Raw genomic sequence first — 14,785 nt, 5'->3', positions numbered from 1 at the left:
AAGCCCCAACTATTGGGAATGATTATTCAAATTAGGCTGATGTCTGGTATGGAGAAAAACAGATTTTCTTGTACCCAGATTTAAGTTCAGAAACTGTGGGGGGGGGGGGGGGGGAACCAGATAATGAATGGATCACTGGTGGCTAAACATGATTTGTAAACAGCAATCTGCTGCCCAGCTTTTGTGATCACAGAGAGTAACTACACACTTCCATCAAGCAACAGACTGCACTGCAAGTTCTTCAATATTAAACAGACTGGCAACTACTGGTATTGTATAGTATGTAGAATAACAGTACTTATATCTCAAAAGGAAGTTAAGTATAAATTATTTCAATTTTGGTTATTGGGAAGCTACCACACAAAGAGATGAAGTAATCTGCTCAAGGCTACACAGCAGGTCCATGGCAGAACTCGAAACAGAACCCGAGCCTCCTGACTTGCAAGATGTTGTTTATTTGGCCACTTACTCATATCTAGGTATTTGACTGTTTAATTAAGAGTATGTCTACACTGGCAGAGTTACAGCACCAGGAGTTACAGCGCTGCTCAGAGAGCGCTGAAGGGAAACCGCTGTTGTGTGTTCACACTGTCAGCTGCCTGCGCAATAGCATGTTCACACTTGCGGCACTTGCAGCGGTATTCGGAGCGGTGCACTCTGGGCAGCTATACCACAGAGCATCTCTTCCTCTTCTGCCACGAAGAGTGGTGTCGCGGGGCATCCTGGGTCTTGTCCCAATGCCCCGTGATGCATTGCTTTGCATCCCAGCAATCCCTGTGCTTCCGTCTGCATTTGGCACCATCTTTCAACAGTTTGTGTACTATGCACTCTGCCTCTTCGGTCTGCAGGAATGGATCCCACGCTGTTGACCAATATGCTGCTCACTCTCACTAACATGTCACGAGTGGTAGTGGAGGTATTCCTTAAACTACAAAAGGCAAGAGGAGTTTGACACTGATGTTGCCACATGTAGTAGCTATGACATGAGATAGCTTGTGGCATTCACGGAGGTGCTGACCACAGTGCTTTTGGGCTTGGGAAACAAGCACTGAGTGGTGGGATCACATCATCATGCACGTCTGGGATGACGAGCAGTGGCTGCAGAACTTTCGGATGAGGAAAGCCACGATGTTGGCTACAATTACATTTGACTCTTCCCTGTTAAATCTGACTGGGTGTGCAAGGGAGGCTGAGGGACTTGTATCTGGTGCTGAAGATCAAATCTAGGTATCCAGACTCAAATTCAGCATAATATCTGTGAGATCAGCTCCTTGAAAACAAATTAGAAACCTTTGGATCCTCGTGTAGTAACTTGCAAATTGTGGGGGTCCTAGATGGGGATGAAAGGGGAAATCTCTTGAGTTTGTCCCCCAGCTCTGTGCAGAGATTGTAGATTTACCAGAGACATAAAAGTACTTTACCCCTCAGCCTGCCCTGGCAGTAAACCAAATGTCCATTTCCTCAAACGTTTTCTTAGTTTATTACATAGAAAGCTAGGGAGAAGAATGAATGCTGGAGTGCTTTTAATCCTAGGATCATGATTTTTCAGGATCTTGCTGGACATAGTGTGAACACAGGGCTGCCTTTAATAGTGCAAGGAACATGGCTAGCTGCAAAAAGGCCTTAAATACTATAAACTGTTTCAAACCATGTTCCATGTATAGCATGGAGAAGAGACCCATGTCTTTCAAAAGCCTTAAGAGTCAGAAAACTTCCTTAAAGGACTCCAGCAAGATTAACTATCTGTGCTCACTACATGCTCCTATATTAAAAAATGGATTTGTGGTCCCTAGTGAACTCCTAACAAAAAGATTTGGTCTAACTTTTTTTTTTATAAATGTTTAATTGGTTCCTAGCAGATGGAGATTGAGATGCTGCACTCCTTTCAGCTCCCTGCCCTCCTTCCCATTCCTTTACTCATCTGTTCGTTTTTCCCCCCCTCTTATTTTTTGGAGGAAAATTGAATAAAATATTTTTTTAAAGGCAGTTTATATTGACAATACTGAGCCAACATTTTAGCAAACCAAACTTTCTCATTGTTTAGTTTAGGCATTTAACCATTCAAGACATGTAAAAAAGCAATTATAGCAGAATGGTCTGATTTAAGTTGCAGTATGTGCAACTACAAGTCCCAGCATAATCAGTGGTATATCAAAAAACAATAGTGTGTGTCAGGAACCCTAGAATTATGCAGTACTTCATAAACATTGCATCCATTAAATGCAGAGAGAAATACACAACCTACGACATCTAACCTAATCTTGTTTTAACTTAGTGCAGGGGTGGGCAAACTACAGCCCGTGGGCCGGATCCGGCCTGCCAGCCATTTTAAGCTGGCCCTCGAGCTCACAGCTTAACTTTTAACAAGTTTGGTTAAAATTTGCAGGAGATAATGCTGCCCGCTTCTTGTTTACAATGTCACCTGAAAGTGAGAACAGGCGTTTGCATGGCACTTTTGTAGACGGCGTTGCAAGATATTTGTGTGTCAGATATGCTAAATATGCATATGCCCCTTCATTCTTCGATCATCATTCCAGAGGACATGCTTCCATGCTGATGATGCTCGTTAAAAAAAAAAAAAAAAAAAAAAAAAAAAAAAAAAGGCGTTAATTATATTTGTGACTGAACTCCTGGGGGGAAGAATTGTATGTCTCCTCTTGTTTTACCTGCATTCTGCCATATATTTCATATCATGGCAGTCTCAGATGATGACCCAGCACATGTTCGTTTTAAGAACACTGTCACAGCAGATTTGACAAAAAACTTAAAGAAGGTACCAATGGGAGATTCCTAAAAATAGCTACAGCACTCGACCCAAGGTTTAAGAATCTGAAATGCCGTCCAAAATCTGAGAGGGATGAGGTGCGGAGCATGCTTTCAGAAGATTTAAAAGAGCAACACTCAAATACGTAAACTACAGAACCCGAACCACCAAAAAAGAAAAATCAACCTTCTGCTGGTGGTATCTGTCATAAACATAAAGATACGGGTAACATAAAATCCCTCCTGGGAAGCTGTACTAAATCGCTTTACCTGTAAAGGGCTAAGAAGCTCAAATAACCTGGTTGGCACCTGACCGAAAGGACCAATAAGGAAGGAAGATACTTTTAAATCTTTGGGGGGGGGAGGTTTTGTTTGTGCTCTCTTTGTTTCTTCCCTCTCCAGACGGAGAGAGAGAGGGAACAGGCAGGTTAAACATCTCCTGAAAACATACCTGAAATGATTCATCTATGATTATAAAAACTGTAAGTAAGGCAAGGAAATGCATTACATTATCTTTTCTTTTAACTTGTGAATTTTCCCTATGCTAAGAGGTAGTTTCATTCTTGTTTTGTAACTGTGAAGCAGAGTCAGAGGGGAATCCTCTGTGTTTTAAATCTTTTTATTTACCCTGTAATGTTACCTTCCATCCTGATTTTGCAGGTGTGATTCTTTTACTTTTTTTTTTAATAAATAAATAAAATTCTTCTTCTAAGAACCTGATTGGTTTTCAGTGTCCTAAAAACCAAAGGATTTGGTCTGTGCTCACATTGTAACCAATTGGTTGGTATATTATTCTCAAGCCTCACCAGGAAAGGGGGTAAATGGGTTTGGGGGGATAGAGACTCCAAGTGACCCTTTCCTGACTTTTTGTGTAAATCACTTGGTGGTGGCAGCAATACCTTCCAAGGACAAAGAAAGGAATTTGTGCCTTGGGGAAAGTTTTTAACCCAAGCTGGTAGACTATAAGATTAGGGGGTCTTTCATGCGGGTCCCCACATCTGTACCCCAGAGTTCAGAGTGGGGAGGGAACTCTGACAGCATCTGATTCAGAGGATGAAAATGAACATGCGTCAGTCCGCTCTGCTTTGGATCGTTATCGAGCAGACCCCGTCATCAGCATGACGCACGCATGTCCTCTGGAATGGTGGCTGAAGCATGAAGGGACAAATGAATCTTTAGCGCATCTGACATGTAAATATCTTGCGGCGCCGGCTACAACAGTGCCATGTGAATGTTTGTTCTCACTTTCAGGTGACATTGTAAACAAGAAGTGGGCAGCATTATCTCCTGCAAATTGTAACCAAACTTGTTTGTCTGAGTGATTGGCTGAAGTAGGACTGACTGGATTTGCAGGCTCTAATTTTACATTGTTTTATTTTTGAATGCAGGGTTTTCTTGTACATAATTCTACATTTGTAAATTCAACTTTCATGATAAAGAGATTGCACTACAGTACTTGTATTAGGTGAATTGAAAAATACTATTTCTTTTGTTTTTCTTAAGCGCAAATACTTGTAATGAAAAATTAATATAAAGTGAGCACTGTGCACTTTGTACTCTGTGTTGTGACTGAAATCAATATATTTGAAAAAGTAGAAAACATCCAAAATATTTAAATAAATGGTATTCTATTGTTGTTTAATAGTGCGATTAATCACGCGATTAAACAGCCCCAATTTATTTCAAACCTCCTCTAACGACACCTCAATCCGGAACAGTTCCTCAGACTGGGAATGGCTCAGGTCTGGGAATCTCCCTCACATCCTCAGCCATGAAAACCGATGCAAAGAATTCATTCAGTTTCTCTGCAATGGCCTTATCGTCTTTGAGTGCTCCTTTAACATCTCCATCGTTCAGTGGCCCCACTGGTTGTTTAGCAGGCTTCCTGCTTCCCATGTACTTAAAAAAAAAGTCTGCTATTATTTTTGGGTCTTTGGCTAGCTGTTCTTCAAATTCTTTTTTGGCCTTCCTAATTATATTTTTACACTTCACTTGCCAGAGTTTATGCTCCTTTCTATTTTCCTCAATAGGATTTAACTTCCACTTGTTAAAGGATGTCTTTTTGCCTCTCACTGCTTCTTTTACTTTATTGTTTATCCACACTTTTTGGCACTTTTTTGGTTCTCTTACTATGTTTTTTAATTTGAGGTATACATTTAAGTTGAGTCTCTATTATGGTGTCAAGTTTCCATGCAGCTTGCAGGGATTTGACGTTTGGCAGAGTATCTTTTAATTTCTGTTTAAATAGTGTCCCCACACTGTAAATCTTACTCACAAAAATACTATTTGGATGCCTAAGGACTGTATACACTGCATGCCCTAAATACACAGACTCCAAAAATACAAATGTTTCCTTTTCATTTGATTAGTCACAATAACTGAGATCCTATTTTTATCCAAATGAAACCCCAGATATTTTAGACCTTAAGGCTTCAATCTAGGAGGCACTTATGCAGGTGTTGCTTGTGTCTTGGTAATATGGTGTGGAGATAACTCTCTCTTTCATTCTTGTTTGTAAAGTACTTTGAAACTGTCAGATCAAGGACAGTATGGAAGCCCTGAGCCGGTGCAAGCCACCCCATGGGGCTGAAGCCCTGAGCCCCGGCAGAAGCCCTCCCTCCCCCTGCCAGGCTGTGGAGTTTTTAATAGCATGTTGGAGGGGGGGCGGAGGGGGGCTCTGAAAGAAAAAGACTGAGATGCCACGATTTAGAGGAAAAACAGAAGGTAATTAAGGATGGAGTCCTATGGAATTGCAATAGAAAGCTGGGGGAGGGGAAGGAGGAGGAGGAGGAAGATCCTCTGAATGACACACTGAGAAAGTGAATGGTGAGGTAGGAGGAGAACCTGGAAAGGACAGAGTCATGAAAAACAAAGGAGGACAAGATTTCAGGAACAGCATGGTTGATCATGTCAAAGGCAGCTGATAGGTCAAGGAAAATGAGGATGAACTACCTGTTCTAAGCCTTGGATAGGAAAAGCTCATTAGAGACTTTGGCAAGAGGGGTTGTAGCACAGTTCAAGGGATGGAAGATGGATTAGAGCGGCTCTAAAAGAGAATTAGAAGAAGAGAGAAACTCCAGACAACAACTGTAGACAGCATGTTCAAGGAGCTCAGAGATGAAAGGTATAAGGAATACAGGATGGTAGTTGGAGAAGCCAGGGGGGTTGTTTGGTTTTTTTGGGGGGGGAGGGGTGTGGAGGGAGTTAATAAAATGGGAGAGACTAAAGCATGCTTCTATTGTGAGGAGAGAGCAAGAGAAGAGTGAAAGGTTAAGGAAAAAAAGTAAGGCTGGGACAAGAGTGGGCATGAGCAAGGTCAGCAGCTGGGATGAGGTCATTGGGGCAGGTGGAAAGGCTACAGGAGGAAAGCAGTCAAACTTCTGAGTGTGTGAAGGGACATGGAGGTGAGAGCTGCAGGATGACAAAGGAAGTTCATGCCATATTTTATCAGTTTTCTCTTAGAACAAATCAGTGAGATCTTCTATGGATTGACAAATCGAGGCAGGAGAAGGGGAGAGTTTGAGGAGCAAACTAAAGGTGGTAAAAAGGGGACGAGAGGCATGGGGATTGATTAAATTGGAGAAGTAGAGTTGTTTGGGAAAGAAGATGGCAGAACTAAAGGAGGAGAGAACGTATCTGTAGTGGAGGAAGTCAGCCTGGTCACAGGATTTCTGTCAGTCACTCTGCATTGAGAGAGTAGGAGTGGAGGAAGCAGATGTTGGAGGTGAGCCAGGGCTGCGGGTTGGCAAGTTAGACATTGTGATGGGAGAGAGGGGCACAAGAGCCAAAGGTGGAGGAGAATAAAGTATGGAGAGAGTGAACTACAACAACAACAGAAAGAGAAGAGAGGGCAGGGAGGGGAAGGCTGAGAGCAGAGGAGAAGTCATCAACACTGATGAATGGGAAGTTACAGAAAGCCTAAGCTACAGGGTGAGAGAAAAAGAAGGGGTGGATGATGCTGAAACAGATGCTGTTTCAGTCAGCCAGACAGTCAGATAGGAGAAACTCATCAAAACAAAAATCAGAAGAGTGAGCAGTGATTGGTGAAGACCATGTCAAGTGAACAGCCTCTTTGGTGAGAGGCAGAATTCAGCCAGATCGAATAAAGACAGGAGGGCAAGGGAATGTGAAGCTAAGGGACTGGATGGGTGAGCAACATGGAAGCTAAAGTAATTTAAGATGAGCGTGGAAGATTGTGAGTAGAGGAAGAGAGAGCCAGGAGGCAAATCAGAGAGGAAGGCTGATAGGGAAGAGTATGGTGGACAGCAGATGACAACAAGATAGAGTGGGAGAGAAGAGTCAGATGCAAAGCTGTTCAAAGACTGAGAAAGAAGGGGGAAGAAGGAGAGGTTGTGTCATAAATATAAAGGGAAGGGTAAACACCTTTAAATCCCTCCTGGCCAGAGGAAAAACCCTTTCACCTGTAAAGGGTAAGAAGTTAGGATAACCTCGCTGGCACCTGACCAAAATGACCAATGAGGAGACAAGATACTTTCAAAGCTGGGGGGATGGGGGGGGGGGAACAAAGGTTCTCTCTGTCTGTGTGATGCTTTTGCCGGGAACAGAAAAGGAATGGAGTCTTAGAACTTAGTAAGTAATCTAGCTAGATATGCGTGGGATTCTGTTTTGTTTAAATGGCTGAGAAAATAAGCTGTGCTGAATGGAATGTATATTCCTGCTTGTGTGTCTTTCTGTAACCTAAGGTTTTGCCTAGAGGGATTCTCTATGTTTTGAATCTGATTACCCTGTAAGGTATTTACCATCCTGATTTTACAGAGGTGATTCTTTTACTTTTTTTCTTCAATTAAAATTCTTCTTTTAAGAACCTGATTGGTTTTTCATTGTTCTTAAGATCCAAGGGTTTGGGTCTGTGGTCACCTATGCAAATTGGTGAGGATTTTTATCAAGTCTTCCCCAGGAAAGGGGGTGTAGGGTTTGGGGAGTATTTTGGGGGGGAAAGACCTTTCCAAGCGGGCTCTTTCCTTGTTATATATCTGTTAGACGCTTGGTGGTGGCAGCAATAAAGTCCAAGGGCAAAAGGTAAAAGTTTGTACCTTGGGGAAGTTTTAACCTAAGCTGGTAAAAATAAGCTTAGGGGGTTTTCATGCAGGTCCCCACATCTGTACCCTAGAGTTCAGAGTGGGGAAGGAACCTTGACAGGTTGGAAGCAGCAGGAACAGGAAAGGAGAAGCCTAACACCCACACCTGATCCAGGGCAAGGAGTGAGAGAGAAGCAGAAGCCTCCATAAGAGAAGGCTGTTTCAGAGGCAGTGTCACATGAAATGATCCAGCCCTCTGAGAGCAAGATAAGATGGTATTGTGGATGATCTTTTGAGAGACAGACTGTGCATTTCATAACGAATACACACAAGTGGACTGAATTTAGGTTGCACAGGCAACTTTAATTTTGGCATTTCCTAACTTCTTAGTGCTTGATTTTTCAGGTTTATGTTCTTTTAATGTAGGGTTTGGGGTTTTTTGGGGTGGGGGAAGGTGTTAAGGAGTCTGTGTGCAAGTATAATCAGTGTCATCTTTAAAAGAATGTGTTTGGCAATATTAGAAGACTACTGAATGTCACCAAAACAAGAACTTTTATCACTAGCCTGTTAGACCTTTGAGAGTACAATTAGCCTGTATTTCAGTCTTTTCAAAAGTAGATTTTCTAATAGTAATTATGTTATGAATTAACATCTGCACAACCACCTCAAAGCTCAAGATTGGGTTAATGGTCGCAACTGTGAATCCTTTACATTATGAAGAGGGCCATATCACAGCTTGCACTCTTTTCCATTTCAGTAGAGTCACTGGCAGCCATATCCTACTGGATAGAAATCCGTACCCTACCTAACATTTCATTCACTATCCAAATGTCATCTCCCACTTTTGATCAACCCATTATGCCTCCATCGCCCACTTCTTAAGTTTTCAAACAAGCAGCTTTGTACATTCTCTCATGCTGCCCCTTACACTTGGGAAGAGACGCCTGTGAACATATGCAAAACTACTCAATTATCCTCTTCCAAATCCCTCCTTAAGAAACTATCCTTTTCCATGATGCCGGTAAAAATCTTGACAACAGTTAGGGTACTGGTGTGCAGACACCACTGTCTGTTATGCTGACCAATATTGTCTCATTGCTTATTTGTACTCTCCCATCAGTCTGTACTCATCTGTTGTATCTTGTTTTATACACTGTAAACTAAGGTTGCCAACTTTCTAATTGCATTAAACTGAACACCCCTGTCCCGCCCCAAGGCCCTGCCCCCACTCACTCCATTCTCCTTCCCTCCGTCACTCACTCGCCCCCACCCTCACTCACTTTCACTGGTCTGGGGCAGGGGGTTGGAGTGCGGGAGGGGGCTCTGGTGTGGTGGCTGGGGTGCGGGAGGGAATTTGGGCTCCCGCTGGGGGTGTGGGCTCTGGGGTGGGGCTGGGGATAAGGGTTTTGGGGTACAGGAGGGGATGCGGGATCCGGGAGGGAGTTTGGGTGCGGGAGGGGACTCAGGGCTGGGGTAGGAGTGCGGGAGGGGGCTGGGGTGTGGGCTCTGGGAGGGAGTTAGGGTGTGGGCAGGGATTCCAATCCGGGGCAGGAGGTTGGGGTGCGGGTTCAGGCTCCCGCTTGGCAGTGCTTACCTGAGGCGGCTCCCAGTTAGCAGCGCAGCAGGGCTAAGGCAGGCTCCCTGCCTGCCCTGGCTCTACGTGGCTCCTGGAAGCAGACGACATGTCCGACTCCTAGGCGCAGGGGCAGCCAGGTGGCTCTGCGTGGCGCACACTGCCCACACCAGGAGGTGCTGCCCGTGCAACTCCCATTGGCCGTGGTTCCTGGACAATGGAAGCTGCGGAGCCGGTGCTCGGGGCAGCAAACAGAGCTTTCCTGATCACACCTGCGCCTAGGGGCCACAGGGACATGCTGGCTGCGTCCGGGAGCTGCATGGAGTCAGGGCAGGCAGGGAGTCTGCCTTAGCCCTGCTGCACCACCGACTGGACTTTTAACGGCCCAGTCAGTGGTGCTGACTGGAGCCGTCAGGGTCCCTTTTCTACCGGACGTTCTGGTGGAAAACCGGACACCTGGCAACCCTGCTGTAAGTTCTTTAGGGCAAGTAGCATCTGTTTGCACAGCGCCTAGCAGAATGAGGTCCTGGTTCATGATTAGGGCTCCTATGTATTATGGTAATACAAATTAGGGAATATATTTCATAGTTCCACTTTATGCAAGTGACATTTTATTGTCTAATTTGGAAACTTAAGAAATCAATTTGGGACTGATTTTTTACAAGAAAGTAAGTGACAGAAGAGCACCATAGCTATGGTGCTAAGTAATAGAAAATATTGCTAATTAAGCAAATTCAACTGAACCTAAAAGGCATGTACCAACAGGGGCCAGATACTGCTTCCAATTAAGAGTTTTAATGAAAACAAGATCTTTCTCTAGATCTAAAAGTCAGTTAACCTGATTCAAAGCCCACTGAAGTAAATGAGAAGACCCCTATTGACTTCAATAAGTTTTGGATAAGGCCTTGAAGTAACTAACGCAAAAATTAAGATATTAAAAATGGTGATGATCTGTTGTGACATTATCTTTCCTACACAGAGCAACAATTAATCTCACTATCTTCTAAGGTTTCAGAGTAACAGCCGTGTTAGTCTGTATTCGCAAAAAGAAAAGGAGTACTTGTGGCACCTTAGAGACTAACCAATTTATTTGAGCATGAGCTTTCGTGAGCTGTAGCTCACGAAAGCTCATGCTCAAATAAATTGGTTAGTCTCTAAGGTGCCACAAGTACTCCTTTTCTTTTTACTATCTTCTAAGAATGCTATTTTGGAACCAATACTTTCCATTAGAAACCCTCATAAAATAGACACAAATAACTGATAAATATCAAGTTCCACCATGAAATGGGAACAAAGAAAAAATGCAATTCTTGAAATAGAGATCAAGCCTGCAAAATGTATAGTTATAATCCTCTGCAACTCAATTAAAGTTATTGTTGGAAAGGATCAAAAATGAAAAAACTGAATGGCTATGGACTGAAAAAAGTAATGTGACACCACTGAAAAAAATTACTACCTATTGACCAATAATGCCCTCAAGAAAATAATTATATGAATTGATCATTGCTTTCCGATGTTTTCAACAAACATTTAGTCTTTGTTCAGCGAACTATTATCACTATATCCAGCCCTTGTTTTTTAAGGCATTCTAGATAAATGTGGGAAGGGCTACCAGTCTTTTGTGAACTTGTCAGATAGAGTACTGAAGAGATTGAGGTATGTAAGATGTACTCAATACCAGTCTCAAAATACAATCTTCCCTAATATTATAAGCTTCACATACTAGCCTTTTGAGATAATCAAGGAATTTAATACTTAAGGTCATTGAGACAGGACACCTTTTCATAACATTTAAGAAGCTGGAAAAAAAGCTATACCTCAACTCACTAGGCAGTCTGTTAAAGCAATTTCACCAACCTATGAAATAACTCGTAATGATTACCGAATTTTAACTGATGCAGTTTGGCAAAAAAAAATAATAATGATGTTTCAGTACCTTGTCTTCCCTCATCATTGGTAAACAAACCAGCATCACTGCTGCTCAGGCTGCTGGATTCACTGTAATAAAGAAAAGAAAGAAACAGATCAAAAGAATAATTGATCTCTCAGTTGTAAAATTTTAAAGAGAGGAGGCTGTTTTCAGATAGAACTTAAGCCTGACAAAAATCTGAAAGAAAATAAGATTTTGTTTTTAATCAAACTGCAAATAACCTAGTTCCATTAACTACAGAACATATTATTTTTGTCACATAAAACTACAGGAATCTAATGGGACCCTGACAGTAAGCCAGATGTGACTGCAACAAGGAGCTGACACAATTGATGCATTTTATCATCTGCTTCCATCAAATGTTCACTGCTCCAATTCAGCTTGATCCCAGAACAGCACTGCTCAATAAAATGGGGGGAAAAAAATCTCAGAACAAAAGCAGTCTAAGCCTTTCTTCCAACACATGCAATACAAGAGTCTGGAGAAGGAACTACTGTTCTTAACATTTGCAAATATTCTGTACAATACATTGCTTAAGGATTCACTACAACTATATTACTTGGTAAGAAAGAAAAGTTTGCAGTAATGACAATCCATTAAATCAAAGTAAAGGTCACCCTGAGAAAAATGAATATGATCAATAGGATTATAACAGCAAAAGACAGAAAATGCAGGTTATAATTTACTTTTCTGTAACTTCTGATTTGGCCTTAAACAAGATGTCGGTCTACAAGATGGATGCACAGCATATACACACATCTACTCCTATGTATAAAATTAGAGATCATGGAGTAGGGTAAAGTGTTTTGTTCTCTCTTGGTTGTACATAAGCATCTCACATTATTGTAAATTAAAAGTGTGTCTAAATATTAAACCAGCCTCCTGTGCTTAAACTATAGCACAGACCATGACACTGAGTTTTTGTCCAGGGTAGAGGTTAAGTGGAGAAATGCTTTTATGTTTTTCAGGGAACTGTATTCTCACAATACTATATATCTTATATATTTTTTACAGTGAAGTATGGATTAATTTTTAAAAAAATATATGTCAGTTCACCTAAAGACATGAATTCAAGAAAAAGGTGTGCATTTCAAATTAATTTTCAATGTAGTATGCTTTTATGTATGTTACGTTAAGGAAAATTAAAACACCTTAAGTATTTTTCCTATATTATATAGCTTGTCTTCAATATGAAGCAAAATCCACTTCATTTTATATATCTCAACCTAGACACCAACTTATAAGTATTTTTAAAAATATATATTTCATTTTTGGTTTCATTCCTAACACCCATTCTTAAAAGTTAGCTCTAAACCTTACTCCTAAATTAGCTGTTGTAATTTGCTTTTTGGTTTAGACATGAATTTGCTTGCTGGAAAAAAAAAATTGAAATTATTTAGTTTTCCCGATTTCTCTCTCAGAAATTGAAACCAGAATTAGTTTTACGTTTGGGCAATATCTGATTTCAGCTTCTAGAACTAATTATATGGTTAATTGTTTTTATATCTTCCTTTACAAGGCGCTCAAACGGGGCTTGAAATTGGGCCTGATGTAGATAGCCAAGCAGAGACTTGCTAACATGTGCAGCTGTCATATTTCTTAAAGATGTGTTCTAAAACTCTGCTGTATCTTCTACTGTATACAGTGACTTCTTACTGTATAAGCAGCACTTACACATCTCTTTTATTCCAGTACAGTAAGAGACTTAAGCACTTAACTAAAGATAATGGTCCTAAATACAAATATGGCATATCTTATGAGCTATAAAAGTGATCAAGCAGAGCTTGAACCTTGAAATGCTATAAAGCTAAGCAAATCCTAGTGCCTTCTTTCTGCAAACTATCCCCTCCTCACTTAATTCCATCAGACAGTTCTGCATACTTCTACAATTATAAATGTCCTACAACTCTACATCACACATCTTTTTTAAAAAAATAACTTTTTGACTGAAGTTTCCAATCTAAAAGTATTTCCTTTTAAAAAAAAAAAAAAGTTCAGGAATCCTTTCAGCCGTTTGAATTTTGGGAAACAAGACAAAAAAAAAATCCATCTTCTTCCCCACCACACACACAAGTTCCCATTTTATAAGGGCTTGCATATACAAACATTTACAGAGTTTATGGCAAGCTGAAGTGTAAGTCTAATCCCGTACTATCCTGCAGCCCACTAAGCATCCAGGTAGATTCTGCTGCCACACACTAAAAGTTCCATCCATAGAAAGCTTTGATCCACCCACTTTGAAATGGGAATACATTAAAATACATTAAGGAAATACTTTTAGATCGGTTGAAAGCTTCAACCAAACGGTTAATTCTAAAAAAGAAATGTGATGTAAAGTTGTGGGACATTTAGAACTGCAAAATATACAAAACTGTCTATGGTGGAATTAAAGTGAGGATGGGATACTTTGCAGAAAAAAGACACTAAGATTTGCTTTACAGTATTTCAAGATTCAAGCTGTGATTGATCATTTTGAAGATCATCAGCAGGGTTCATACAGATGTTTACTGCAAGGTAGATTTATACCCCATCTTGCCATGAACTAAACTGCTCTTATGGCCAAACCTTAACAGAGCCATACTCATCTCTTCCCTTTAAGTTTGCAATTTGAACTTTGGTACTTAAATGATCTTCACTGAGGCATTTGTTCTTGATCAATTTATATAGAGTATTGCCATACAATAAAAGCTTTATGCATTTGAAGACTTCTGCAGAGCATGCTCAATAGACGTAGATTTTTAGCATAACACAACGAAGCCCCTGCCTCCGTTGGGGCATCATACTATCAGCACAAGGACTACTGCTGGGATAACTGTAAATGTGGAATATATGTCCCACTGAAATATACACACAGCAAAATCATCCAAAAAACAAAGCCTTCAATGTGGACAAATGAAAATTGGCATGGCGGACCTGATAACTCTGGATTCTACAGTTCAAATGTGACTCACCAGTATTACTGAAGACATGAATCTTACCAAGATGTTTTCAGTAATTTACCTCTTTGTGTCTAGCGCACAGTTTTAGAAAGACATTTTTATCTCTGCCAATGCTTTCAGAACACGATAGTAGCACAGAGGCTAGATAGTATGTTTTGTGTTCCTCTAGTGGGATAAAGTGATAGAATCAGATAGTAGTAATGCATTTAATGGACACCATCAAGTTGAAGTCTAGCCGTTTGAAAATTAGAGTTAAAAGCAGTTTGAGTACTCCATATGCCTCTGAATCTCCTTGTCAGATTTTGTGGTTTTGCAGTCACATTTTCATCTTTAAAAAAAAAAGGTTCCCCTTTCCCCTGCTGCCGTGTTAAAGACACACAAACAGGTGAAAATGGCAAAACTGACTGTAAAGTGCTGGCAAATAACAACAAACGGAAAACAGAGAAAGTTTTCTCTGAAACGATAATGACCTTAGCTGTTACAGTATTACTAAGTGAAGTATTTCCAGAAAGGAGCATGTTTTTTAAACTGATAGTGTCCC

General features: G+C 41.0%; 1 protein-coding gene across 2 annotated transcripts in view; it reads right to left on the bottom strand.

Annotated features, from left to right (window-relative positions):
- GPATCH2 (G-patch domain containing 2) overlaps nt 1–14,785 on the bottom strand; it is a 181,587-nt gene that overhangs the window by 151,453 nt on the left and 15,349 nt on the right. For both annotated transcript variants that reach the window (XM_074949248.1, XM_074949249.1), the window contains exon 3: nt 11,312–11,373. In XM_074949248.1, the coding sequence (XP_074805349.1) occupies nt 11,312–11,373 (62 nt within the window). The remainder of the gene's footprint in view (nt 1–11,311; nt 11,374–14,785) is intronic.

This window comes from Natator depressus, chromosome 3 (genome assembly GCF_965152275.1).
Source record: "Natator depressus isolate rNatDep1 chromosome 3, rNatDep2.hap1, whole genome shotgun sequence".
Lineage (NCBI taxonomy): Eukaryota > Metazoa > Chordata > Testudines > Cheloniidae > Natator > Natator depressus.
The sequence above is the reverse complement of the archived record's forward strand: the minus strand, read 5'-3'. Positions and strand labels throughout refer to the sequence as shown.